Source organism: Narcine bancroftii, chromosome 1, assembly GCF_036971445.1.
Source record: "Narcine bancroftii isolate sNarBan1 chromosome 1, sNarBan1.hap1, whole genome shotgun sequence".
In the NCBI taxonomy this organism is placed as follows: domain Eukaryota; kingdom Metazoa; phylum Chordata; class Chondrichthyes; order Torpediniformes; family Narcinidae; genus Narcine; species Narcine bancroftii.
Genome location: NC_091469.1, coordinates 257,954,278 through 257,968,043, shown reverse-complemented (window position 1 = coordinate 257,968,043; position 13,766 = coordinate 257,954,278). Strand labels below are relative to the sequence as shown.

General features: G+C 38.2%; 1 protein-coding gene and 1 long non-coding RNA gene across 9 annotated transcripts in view; one reads left to right on the top strand and one right to left on the bottom strand.

Annotated features, from left to right (window-relative positions):
• Window positions 1–12,164, top strand: part of LOC138742032 (activating molecule in BECN1-regulated autophagy protein 1-like) — a 427,572-nt gene extending 415,408 nt beyond the window's left edge. For all 3 annotated transcript variants that reach the window (XM_069896235.1, XM_069896241.1, XM_069896227.1), the window contains one exon: window positions 11,380–12,164. In XM_069896235.1, the coding sequence (XP_069752336.1) occupies window positions 11,380–11,891 (512 nt within the window). In that variant the 3' untranslated portion in view covers window positions 11,892–12,164. The remainder of the gene's footprint in view (window positions 1–11,379) is intronic.
• The window catches only part of LOC138742064 (uncharacterized), a 312,510-nt gene that overhangs the window by 49,452 nt on the left and 249,292 nt on the right, over window positions 1–13,766 (bottom strand). For 2 of the 6 annotated variants that reach the window (XR_011343938.1, XR_011343939.1), the window contains exons 2-4: window positions 12,168–12,457; window positions 11,996–12,081; window positions 10,218–10,630 (exon numbers count right to left, since the gene is read on the bottom strand). This is a non-coding gene — a long non-coding RNA (uncharacterized lncRNA). Of the gene's footprint in view, window positions 1–8,771; window positions 9,738–10,217; window positions 10,631–11,995; window positions 12,082–12,167; window positions 12,458–13,766 lie in introns of those variants that run through there. The other 4 variants (XR_011343942.1, XR_011343943.1, XR_011343941.1 and 1 more) reach the window with 3 other exon arrangements.

Here is a 13,766-nt window from a genome sequence, read left to right as displayed (position 1 = left end):
GCAGCTGTACTCTTCAGGGCAGCCAACTTGGCCAGAGGTCACACAGCCAAGACCGCCTTGATAGACTTCAATATCCCTCAGAATACATCATGAGTAACCATTTAAATGCTATTAATTATTCACATTCCATACCCTTTCTGGTTTGTTGCTGACAAGGTGGACTTTTGGAAATAGATCCAAAAATATCCTGAAGCCAACCTGATAAGGTGAATATACTTGTAAAGCAGAAACTGCTGCAAGGTCAGATATCCATCAGTCCCTGAGCAATATGGATTTATGTGTTTGGGTACTTCCCAATGTCATTGGTGCAAGTAAACAGAATGCACTTTTGATGTTAGTTTTGACCTGGTCTTCCTGATATACTGCCTATCAGGAAGAAGTAGTGACTGCAAGTAACAAAAGCAGAGGATGGAAATTACTTCACATAGCATACATCTGAAAAAAGTACAGTGAAATCCCCGTTATCCGGGATTCAAGCAACCGGCAGCCTCAAGCCACCAGCAAAAAATAAATAGGTTAAAAAAATTTTAAATTAAAATCGATGCTCCCTTGCTGTTAGTTCACCAATCACATAACACACAATCTCAAGCAACCGACAAATACACTTATCTGGCATCCACCAAGCCCCCTATAGGGGCTGGACACCAGGATTTTTTTGTACTATAAATATTCAACAGGACAGGCCGCATCTGCAGAGAAACAGCTTTCATATTTCATCGAGAGTGGAAACGTTGGGGGGAAAATATTTTAGGGCACAGAAAATAAGGGAAAGGGAACAAAAAAGGCAGGAGATATTAGGTGGCGAAAGGAGTGTAATGCAAGGTGAATGAAGATGGGGTGAGCGAGAAAATATCTTGAAATGCAAAAACAAAATAAAAAGAAATTAACAAGTAAGGTGGATGCTGGAATTTTGAAATTAAAAAGGAGGAAATGTTCGTCATGTGAAGTTCTTAATTCTAATTTTAAATCCAGAAAGCTGTGATGAGCCTATTTGTAAGATGAGATGCTGAGCCTCATTGGAATAGTGTGGGAGGCAAAGGATGCACAGGTCAGATTGGGAGTCACTTAGACAAACATCAGCATGATGGTTGTAAAGGTTCAGCCAATCAGCATTTTGTCTCCTCAGTGCAGAGACCATGTTTTGAGTTGTAAGTGCAATCTGCTGAAGTGGATGATGCATAAGTAAGTTGCTACTTCACCTCGAAAGTGTTTCTGGACAGTGGGACAAGAAGAAATAAAAAATGCAAGAAGTTGTCACGGGTTGTCGAGTGGATGTTGTTGAAAGAAGAGGGGAGTGATAGCGGCATCACATCAGAGATGTTGAAAATTGCAGAGGTGACTTGTTGAATGTGAGAGGGGGAGATCAAAAAGTAAAATGAATACATTTGAGGCTCCCACAGACTATAGAGGAGGGGAATCCACAGTTGAAGAAATGGGGAGAATATTTCAATCATTGGATGAAATTTGGTAACTTAAGAATGTGTGTCAAAATGGAAAGGTGGTAAAATTGAATCGAGTCATTGCAGGAAGAAGGATGGTACAGGGAAGTATCATCAATGGGTGAAAATACTCAGATGGTCAGGCTACATCTGTGGGGAGAAACACAGCTAATAGATTAGATGACCTTCTGTCAGAACTGGAAAATGTGTCCACTTTAATGGTAATAGCAAGAATGGAGTCAGGTTGATGAATTGAAATGGCTGAAATATTCCCCCACCTCACAATAAAGGACACATAACATTTGGTCACTGAATTTCAAGTGTCTCTGAGCATTCTGTCATGTGATAGATAATTTTGTGACTATTTTTAGCAAGCTTGGACCCTGTCTGTCCTTTGTTGACTGAAATTGAACTGTCGGGTGGTCAAATATTTGGGCCTGGGGATTTGTTTTCAAGTTATCCACTTCAGGAGGAGTCACGTGATGGAGTAGTGGCCGGACGGTGAACTCCAGCCCTCTCCAGAAAAGTCGGAAAAAACAAAGGAAAACACAAAGGCACAGAAATAAAAGTTAAAGAAAAGTGAGTATAAAGGTGGAAAGAAGATGGTGACAAAAAAAGAAAAATCGAAAGCAACGGTAAGAAGAGAGGAAGAGAAGACAACGGAGGAAGAAGGAGAAGGCCTTACCTGTTCGAAGAGGCCCGCGGTGGAGAGAGAAACCCGCACCCTCAGGTCGGTAGAAATTGGACTACAAAAATGGCTCGCTGAGCCGAGTAAAAGTGCGCAACCGCGCATGCGCGAGGAGTCGCGCATGGGCGGTGCGCATGAAAAAAAACACACCAACGGGAGGGGTGACCAGCTGGGGAGTCGATCTCCACAGCGGGCAATGACAGCTGCAGAACACCTGCAGCAAGAAGAGAACACAGAAGACAATGGAAACAAGAAAGAAGAGAAGAAAAGGGCAACAAAGAAACAACAGATGGCCAACCCAGAGGAAGAAGAAGAGGAAGAGGAAGAGTACAGTGAAATAGAAGAAGAAGGGAAAGGCAAGATAAAGGATTTACTTTCTCTTATTAAAGAATACATGGAGTCATTTAAAGAATGGCAAAATCAGGAATTTAATGATTTAAGAAGAAGAATAAACAACACAGAAGAGAAAATGAATAAAATAGATATGACCTTAACAGAAATGGGAAAGAAAATGGACAAGATGGAAGAGCGGGCAGTAGCAGCAGAAATGGAGGTAGAGGACTTAAAAAAGAAATTAGAGGAATCTAATAAAAAAGCTATAGAGACACAAGAACTATTAGCTCAGAAAATAGATATAATGGAAAATTATAACAGAAGAAATAACATAAAGATAGTGGACCTTAAGGAAGATGAAGAAGGCAAGAATATGAGAGAGTTTATAAAAGATTGGATCCCTAGGATCCTAGGATGTCCAGAACTACAGCAAGAAATGGAAATAGAAAGGGGACATAGAGCATTGGCCTTTAAACCACAACCACAACAAAAACCAAGATCTATTTTAGTAAAATTCCTAAGATATACTACAAGAGAAAAGGTACTGGAGAAGACAATGGAAAAAGTAAGAGAGGGCAACAAGCCACTGGAGTATAAAGGGCAAAAAATCTTCATTTATCCAGATATAAGTTTTGAACTCCTAAAGAAGAGAAAGGAGTTCAATACAGCAAAAGCGATTTTATGGAAGAAAGGGTATAAATTTATACTAAAGCATCCAGCGGTATTGAAAATATTTATTCCAAGACAACAAAACAGACTATTCTCGGATCCAGAAGAAGCACGAAAATTTGCAGAACAATTACAAAATAGACTGAGGGATGAAGACGTGTAATGAGAGTAAAAATGATCACGATTGATATGTATGTGGGTAAAGAGGTATAAGAGTGTATAGGTATAATGTGCATACGTGAATGTATCTGTATTTAGAGGAAAATATAGATAGTATAGATGAATTAATAAGGGAAGGTAATGGAATAGAGAGAATAAGGAGGGAATTAAAAGAGTGACCTTTGTTACATATGAAAAGTGAAATCTTTTCTGGGGGGGGCTGGGTGGGGGGGAGTTGTGGTCACTGCAAAATCAGTTGACGCTTGCAAGTGAATTCGCAAACCCAAATGGAGAGGGGAGATGTGGTTGTCCGACAAGGGATAAAGGACAACTCAGGAGGGGAAGGGGAGATTGGGGCTAAAGAAGTTATAAATAGGAGAATAAGGAAAATGTTTGATGTTTTAGGAATGTTGTCTTATAAAGGGTTTAAAATAAGAAAACAGAAATGGAAAAGGAGGAAAGGTAATGATGGAAAAACGGAAAGGGAAGATAAACAAAGTATAAAATGGCTACGTTGAACTATATGACTTTAAATATTAATGGAATACATAACCAAATTAAAAGGAAGAAACTGCTAAATTTACTGAAAAAAGAAAAAATTGATATACCATTTGTCCAAGAAACACACTTAACTGAATTGGAGCACAAGAAATTAAAGAGAGATTGGGTAGGACATGTAACAGCAGCATCGTATAATTCAAAAGCAAGAGGAGTGGCTATATTAATTAGTAAAAATGTGCCATTTAAAATAGAAGAGGAAATAATAGATCCAGCAGGGAGATATGTAATGATAAAATGTCAGATATATTCGGAGTTTTGGAATCTACTCAATGTATATTCACCTAACGAAGAAGATCAAAAGTTTATGCAAGATATCTTTTTGAAGGTAGCTGATATGCAAGGGAACATACTAATAGGAGGGGATTTCAACCTGAATTTGGATTCAAATATGGATAAAACTGGGAAAAAAATTAACAGAAAGAACAAAGTAACCAAATTTATAATTAAATCAATGCAAGAAATGCAACTTTTGGATATATGGAGGAAACAAAACCCAAAAGAAAAGGAATATTCATATTACTCGGCTAGACATAAAACATACTCAAGAATAGACCTATTTTTGTTATCAGCTAGTATGCAAGATAGAGTAAGAAAAACAGAATATAAAGCTAGAATACTATCGGACCATTCACCCTTAATATTGACAGTAAAGCTAGAGGACATCCCTCCAAGAATGTATAGATGGAGATTAAACCCCATGTTACTTAAAAGGCAGGATTTTAGAGAATTTATTGAAAAACAATTAAAAATGTATTTTGAAATAAATACGGAATCAGTGGAAGATAAGTTTATACTATGGGATGCAATGAAAGCATTCATTAGAGGGCAAATAATAAGTTATGTAACCAAGATGAAGAAGGACTATAATCAGGAAACAGAGCAGTTGGAAAGGGAAATAGTAAATATAGAAAAAAAATTAGCAATGAAGGAAGATACAACTAAAACAAGAGAATTGGCGGATAAAAAAATAAAATATGAAACAATACAAACATATAAGGTAGTGAAGAATATAATGAAGACAAAACAGAAATATTATGAACTGGGTGAAAAAACGCACAAAATCCTAGCATGGCAGCTTAAGACAGAACAAGCTAAGAAAATGGTATTGGCATCAAGGAAAAAAGACAAACAAATTACATATAATCCAAAAGAAATTAAGGAAAACTTTAGAGAATTCTATGAACAATTATACCGAACTGAAAACGAAGGAAAAGAAGGGAAAATAGATGAATTTTTGACTAAAATTGAACTACCAAAACTACAAATAGAGGAACAAGATAAATTAACAGAACCATTTGGAACAGTAGAAATACAAGAGATAATAAAAAAATTACCAAATAATAAGACATCAGGAGAGGATGGATTTCCAATAGAATTCTACAAAGCATTTAAAGACTTATTAATTCTGCCCCTCCAGGATGTAATCAACCAGATTGATGAAACACAAAGCTTACCAGATTCATGTAAAACAGCAATAATTACAGTAATACTAAAACAAGGGAAAGATCCACTCTCACCAGCGTCATAGAGACCAATATCTTTACTAAACACAGATTATAAGATAATAGCTAAACTATTAGCAAACAGATTAGCAGAGCAGGTACTGAAAATGGTAAATTTAGACCAAACTGGATTTATCAAAAAAAGACGCACAACAGACAATATTTGTAAATTTATTAACTTAATTCATGCAGTAGAAGGAAATAAAGCACCTGCAGTAGCAGTTGCTTTAGACGCAGAGAAGGCCTTCGACAGAGTAGAATGGAATTATTTGTTCAAAGTATTGCAAAAATTCAGTTTATCGGAGAAGTATATTAATTGGATTAAAGCATTATATAAGGGACCGTTAGCGAAAGTGACAGTAAATGGACATGTATCAAAGCAATTTAACTTAAGCAGGTCAACGCGGCAGGGATGCCCACTATCACCTTTATTGTTTGCGTTAGCTATAGAACCACTAGCAGAATTGATAAGAATAGATAATAATATAAAAGGAATAAAAATAAAAGACAAGGAATATAAAATCAGTCTATTTGCGGATGATGTTATAGTGTACTTAACAGAACCAGAACTATCAATAAAAGAATTATATAAGAAATTGAAGGAATATGGAGAAGTGTCGGGTTACAAGATAAACGTAAATAAAAGTGAAGCAATGCCTATGAATAATGCGGATTTCTCAAAATTTAAGAAGGAATCTCCATTTAGATGGCAAATGCAGGCAATAAGATACCTAGGTGTACAAATAAACAAAAATCTCGGCCAATTATATAAACTCAATTATTATCCACTAATGAAAAAATTACAGGACGATTTAGAGCATTGGAAAGATTTACCACTAACACTAATAGGAAGGATAAACTGTATTAAAATGAACATTTTTCCAAGGATATTATACTTATTTCAGGCATTGCCAATACAACTGACAGAAAAATTCTTCAAAGAGTTAAAGAAAATAATAAGGAAATTTTTGTGGAGAGAGGGGAAACCGAGGATAGCACTAGATAAATTAACAGAATGGTATAAACAAGGAGGCTTACAATTGCCAAACTTTAAAAATTATTATAGAGCCGCACAATTAAGATACCTATCAGATTTTTATCAAACAAGGGAAAAACCAGACTGGACGAGATTAGAATTAGATAAAATAGGGGAGAAGATACCTGAACACATATTATATAAATGGGATGAAAAATTGGTACAACATAGAACTTCTCCAGTATTACATCATCTCCTCAATATTTGGAAGAAGATTCATGTAGAAAAGAATAAAACAAATTATCAATTACCAAAACTAATATTGACGCAAAATAAGTTACCCCCTTTTACAATAGATAACCTTTCCTTTAGAGAATGGGAAAAAAAGGGATTAAAAGAATAGAAAATTGTTTTTCAGGAAGTAGATTCTTATCCTTTGAACAAATGAAAGATAAATACAATATAACTGGAGATACAGCGCTGGCATATTACCAATTGAGATCCTACTTGAAGGATAAATTAGGAAGCAGTTTGACTTTGCCAGAGGGAAGTAACCTTGAATATGTGATTACAGATACAATGTTAATCAAAAGATTTATAACAAATATGTATATTAAACTGCAAGAAAAGGAGAATGAGGAAACAAATGGTAAAACTAAACAAAAATGGGAACAAGATTTAAATATAAAGATAAAAAAGGAAACATGGGAGAAATTATGTTCTGAAACGATGAGAAATACAATAAATACGAGGCTACGTATGATACAATATAACTGGTTACACAGACTATACATTACACCTCAAAAGTTAAATAAATGGGACCCAACAGTATCTGATAGATGTTTTCGATGTAAAAAAGAAATGGGAACAACAATTCATGCAATCTGGACATGTGAGAAAGTAGAAAAATTTTGGGAAGATCTCAATCAGATATTAAATAAAATTACAGAAAACAATATACCAAAGAATCCAGAGATCTTTCTCCTAAGAAACATAAAAAACAAAGAATTTGGAATTGATTTGGAGGATGCACAAAAAAGATTTGTTAAGATAGCTCTAGCCGTAGCAAAAAAATGTATTGTCAACCTGGAAATTGGAAGATAATCTGAAAATACAACAATGGTATATAGAAATGAATAAATGTATTCCATTAGAAAAAATTACATATAGTTTAAGAAATAATATTGAAATATTCGAACAAATATGGGAGCCTTACATTAAATACAATAGCGAAAACCTACCGGGGACAATCATTACCTAAGTTGATGGAAGGAGAAGGAAAGAAAAGAATGGACTCAGTAGAATTTCTGGTGTATTTTTGTTGAATGACAACATTGACTGACTGGTTTAATGTAACCTAGATTGTATACCTAAAATGGATGAGGGGAGGGGGTGGGGGGGTGGCTTGGGAGGAGGGAGGGGGTGGGGGGGGAAAGTCACTGTATATGTGTGAAAAAGAAAAAGTGTGTATCATGGCTAATGTGATTTATGGTGTAAAAAATTTTAAAAAAAAAGTTATCCACTTCAGCACAAATCCATGGTTTTGCTGGCACTGCCACGTGCAAGGCACTCTGGTGCCTGAAGGCCAGTGAGCATGTACACATTCAGGTTCCACTGAACAAGTGATGCTCCTGGGAACACCGATGTACATCTTAACCAGAGACAGTTAGGGTCCGAATTATCTTTAAAGGGCCCTATTCAACCTGGGCAAATGTAGGAACTGCTGAGACATTAGCAGCCCCCAACCCATTTGTCTTAATTGCCCCACTCGACCCATGAACCTATTTCCATCCCATGTAAAAAACCTTTCTCTCCAGCCCCTACACAATCCTCTTTTTCTCCAGCACCCACACAATCTCCTCTCTCTTGCATAGCCACATAATCCCCTCTCTCTCTGACAATTCTCTCTTCAAGCACCAGCTCAGCACAACTTGCTTCTCTCGCAATCTACAACTCACTCTGATGTGTTCAGTTTCCCAAGCAATGAAATGTCAGAGAACATCAGCTATTGGGGCCTCTCATAGAGTCTTGTTGACTGTTCATTGAACATTCCAAACATTAGTGCGTACTCTGTTGTCCAACCTTGATACAAACTCTGAATAGGGTTTAACATTGTACTCTGGGTTTAATAATGATATATAAAGCATCTGCAGTTCAATGCTATGTACATCTCTGAGCTTCATTGATATGTTCCCTGACCAGGGTTTAAGTATGTACACAGTGGATGAGGGTTATAACATTTATGCACATCCCGCAAAACATTGATTTGAATCCAATATGCATATTAATGTTGATCTACAGTGTGTGTCACTTAACTTGAATGTATACTTGTGTGAGGCTTATAGTACTCAGCAGCCAAAACATTAGCCACCACTATCAGTAACCTCGTGCATTCTTTTGTTTCCGCATTCAACCATTTTATCACCTTCTTGAGAGCCGCATAAGACAAACCCGAAAATCTTGATCACATAAGCCATACCCAAATGAAATCACATCGAAGCCCCACAGCCCCGACACTTTTTGTTGCAATGGTAGTGGACAATTAAACAGCCAACGGGCAGAGGAGACACCAAGAACATTCCAGCATTCAAAATTGGCAGGCTCCAGCGGGTGAAGAAAGGGCATGTTTAGCCAGAAGTGCTAAATAAATGAGGCAGCTTCCTTCTGAAATCTCCACCATCAACTGAAGCTGGACTTCAGCCAACTTAATTTACTCCACTCACATCAAGAAATGGCTAGGGGCAGTGGATGCAGCGACGGTGATGGCCCCAGACAAGATTCCAGGTGTGCTGCTGAAGATGTGTGGCCTTGGCCAAGCTTGTAGTTGCACCTTCGTCATTTAGCTGACAATGTGGAAAATTGCCCAGTTCGGTTCACAAAATGCAGGACAAATACAAACCACATGATTGTTATCTAATCAGTCTAGTGTCAATCAGCAACAAAGTGACTGACAGTACTAGCAAGTGTCCCTGGCTTTCCAATTGTTATCCACTTTGGATTTTGTGAAGAACATTTAGCTCTGGACCTCAAGGCTCATTGAACCTTGACCAATACCCTTCTAAATGTTTATTCTTGGCTCAGTTGTGAGAACCGCCTACAAAATGTAATTCATCCACATTCACCTGATGTTCCCAGACACCTGTCCGACCCACCTCCTCGAGTGCAGCAGGCACATGGGAGCATCACCACCTGCAGTTTCTTCTTCCACCTGCACACAGTCTCGACTTACAAATGCATTACTTGTATTTCGTCATCACTTAGTTTCATTGGAGTCTCTGGACTTTGTGGTCAATTTCCTACAAGAGTCTGTACCCAAAACGTCTGTGGGAACAACTGCACCAAAGTACTTCAGTGGCTCAGGAAGATGGCTGATCACCACCTCCTCGGGGGTCACCAGAAAATGTTCCAATCTGAAATATTGATAAATAAACGGTGTGGGACTTAACATTAACTATATGGCAGCACGATTAGCAGAGTGATTTGCACAAAACTGTTACAGTGACCCGGGATCGAATCCCGTGCTGTCAGTCAGGAGTTTGTATGTTCTCCCCACGTCCCATCGTTCAAAATGTACTAGAAGTCGTGGGTCGATTGGGAGGCATGGGCTTATGGGCCAAAAGGGCCTGTTACCATGCTGTATGTCTAACTTACACTTTTGACATATTTTTAAATTTTAGTCTGTCAGAGTATTGATCATTTGATTTTTGGCTTTCCTGTCACAGAATTGGTTAGATTTTACACCTTTAGGTTCTCTGCTTAGTTTGCATTCTATACAGTCAGACAGCCTGGCCAGTCCATCCTGAATCTCTCTGCCAGGTGATGCACAATATTAGCCACGGTTACTTGCCTTGCACTCTTTCCATTTGTCTGATATCCTTCTTTTACTCTGTAAAATCAAATCAACCCAGACTTCTCTGTTTATTTTCAGCAAGAGCACTAATGAATGTTAGCAATTTTCTACAGTCAGGTTTAAAGTTATTATGCCATGCCCTGTCACTTGGTCAAGGAAGAACAAGTACTTCGAATAAAGTGCAACCAAATATTAGAATTCACCAGCTGCTTATGGTTGGAAAGTGGTTTGAGAGTGTGTGCATCCTTTGTCCTTTCTAACTGATTCCATTTTTAGTGGTGGCTTGTTGAGAAAGCTTCATGATTTCTCTGACGTTTTTCCACAAGAAATGACCTGATTTCGATTGAAGGTGTGTGGGAATCTCATTTTGTCTCCGTCTTCTCATCTTGCGACTGGCACAAATGCCGAAGTAGACCATTTGGATATTTCCTGGGATTTCAACAAGGTTTACTGCTGGCGTTGGGAAAGAGAGGGAAGGAACTAGAGATCAGATTAGCCCTCTTATTTAGGTACAGAAGCAAGCTGTTTGCTGTCAGGCTGCAGATGAAACATCAATGAGATCTCCCAAAGAGAATGATCAAATTATGTACAGAGGATAAGTTTCCAAGAAATGTCTATACCCTCCAGTATATTTTTGTAATTTCCTCATTCCCTTGACCTACTTGACTTATTGCAACATTACAGCACAGATCAGGCCCTTTGGTCCATGATGTTGTCAACATAGCGATAAAAAAACTAAACCCTCCCTAACTCATAACCCTCTGTTTCTATTTCATTCAGGTGCCTGTCTAAGAGTCTCTTAAATGTCCCGGTAGTTCCAGTCTCCACCGCCATCCCTGACAATGCATTCTAAGCACTCACACTCTCTGTAAAAAAAAAGAACCTTATCCCTGATGTTTCCTCTAAATTTTCCTCCTTTTACTTTGTACAGATCTCCTCTGCTACTCTCGCCATGGGAAGAAGGTGCTGGCAGCCTTCTTTATCTATGCCTACACCCTTGTTAATTTATTACTGCTACACTACCTGCTGTGGACACAATGCAAAACAAAGCTTTTTAATATACCTCAATACATGTGACAAACAATTCAATTGCTTTGCTGTATAAGGATTGACATATCATTGGTGCTTTCAAAACATCCTAATAACATCTTTTAAAACGTCTTGTTGGTCAGTGTAAATGTTTTCCTTTTCTCCCTCTTCAGGAGATGCTCCAGAGTACATTCCAGGAGAGGATGCCCTGTCTCGCATCCGCCGACTGATCGCTGAGGGTTGGATGACGGCAGTCGTGCAGCGAGAACAAGGCACCACCACTGCCTCCATGGGAGGCTTTGGAAACAACATTATCGTCAGTCACCGGATACACCGAGGCTCGCAGACAGGCAACGAAGCGTCGTCGCGATTGGGCGTGCATCCACCAAGTACCCTTGGCAGAGGGGAAATGGACAGTAGTTACAGTCAGCTTCTGGCGGACTCTGCAGTCCCCAGCAGCTCAAGCAGCTTAGTAACAGACTTCAGAGAAAGTAACGAAAGGGATCAGACGTTAGAACAGCTCAGCAGAAGTAGTGCCCTTGGGGATGACGGGATCTTTGGTCAACAGCCCATCACTTCAATGGACACAGATGCCTTGTTCCACCCTGTCAGTGCACACAGCCCCCATATTGTTGACAATACTAATAATCATGGCACTGACAACAGGGGCTCAGACAGGAGGTAGAACAAGGTGCTCTGAGGTCCGGGGCGAAAGAAACAATAAAATTGCATGTCCCATGGTTTGTATGTGTAGAATCTAGCTAAAACAGCCAAGGAAATTCCACTTACTTGTTTTTAGTAGGATGTGATTTAAGTTGTTTTTTTTTTCTTTTTTTTTTGTAAACCGGTAACTTGTTCTTTTAGAAAAATGGAATCTAGTCAAGTGCAAGCAAAAGAGACCGATGTGAACACCAAAGATCACAATAATGAATAAAAACTCTTAAAAAAACTGGAAGAAGACCTTTGCCGATGTGATTATTTTACATCATTCCCTTTGTGATTTAAGCTGTCGGACGAAACACTTCTCTTAACATGCAGATGCTGAAAGGTCTCAAAAGCTGGAGAGAGTTACAGAGTTAACGTTGCAGATGATCACCTTGAATCAGACTTTTCATTTGTGTTCTGATGACAAGTCAATAATCTTGATCATTAGATGTTTTTTTTAATTCCTCTCCATTCCACATGCTGCTTGATCTCATGAGCTCTTTTGCCATTCTATTTTATCCAGGATTTTAGCATGGCTAACGTTTGCTTCCGTAACCAAAAAAAAAATAATTACAAAAGTTGCTCTCAGGCAAAATACAAATTATTTGATACTACTACTATTCATAGATATATAGATTTAGAGTGTGGTGTATGTGTGCATATACACACACACACACACATATATAAATGTAGAGACAGATGTATATAGAAATATATAGATATAATGATATAGATATAATGTATAGATATGTGTTATTGTCCCAGGTCGAGACAGTTAGGATACAGGGACTTGACCTGAATCTTTTTTTTACCTGCACGCTGCTGTCTGATCTGCTGAGTTCTGCCAGAGTTTATTTTTTGCTCTGAATTAAGGTCTTGTATTCGGGCCCCAGTATGGAATTTGAATACGACAAATTCAGGCCATCATGCCTGTGCTGCCTCTTTGACATTACAATCAATTACTTCTACTACCTCTTCCTTACACCTGTGCCTCCAAATCTTTCCACATGGAATGTTGTCCACTCCTCCCTGTAACATTATCAACTCTCCTCCCTCTTTTCCAATCAGTGAATTCCAGATGATTTGCTGTATGCATTTTTCTTTCTTTGTGTAACCTAGTTCTTTTGTCAGGTACCTTAAATGTGTGTGTTTGGGTCATTAATCCTGACTTTCACTGGAAGCACACTCTACTCGAACAGTAGACTTAATTTAGAGCAGTACATATACTTGATTTTCTCTTCAGAAGAACTATCCCAGCATTGCATTGTGTTTCATTTGGGTAAATTGTATACTCTCTCTAAGTCCTTTCTAAACTGCTGTGCTGGATTGCTTTCCCTCATCCAACAAAATGCAGGTGCTGACACTTTTCTTCATTCAACTTCACCGGTCTGTGTGGCTGAAGTTTTTCCTGATTCACATCATTTCCTGAATTTCCAAGATTCAAATTATTTGGAAACTTTGAAATAATGCATTGAATGTGCAAGCTCAGAGCATGTGTGTCATCCTCAGTGCTGTATATAACGTCCAGCCAAAACAAAACCGCTAACCAGGAGTATTCAGGAGTAAAATATGAAAATCTGCAGATACCATGGTTGAAGTAAAAACACAAAACTGAAGATACTCAGCAGGTCGAGAAGTGCCCTTTATATAGCAAAGGTTAAAAAATACATAACCGAGCCCTTCATCAAGGTATGGGTATTCAGGATTTAGTAACCACACAGTGCCATATCCTTTGATTAAGACTGTCACTCTGCAGATCTTTTTTTTTTAATTTTTATTTTTATTTACCAAATGGTAGAAGCCAATTCCCATCATTGAAACTTGTGCTTCCCAATCCAATTAACCGACAATCTCG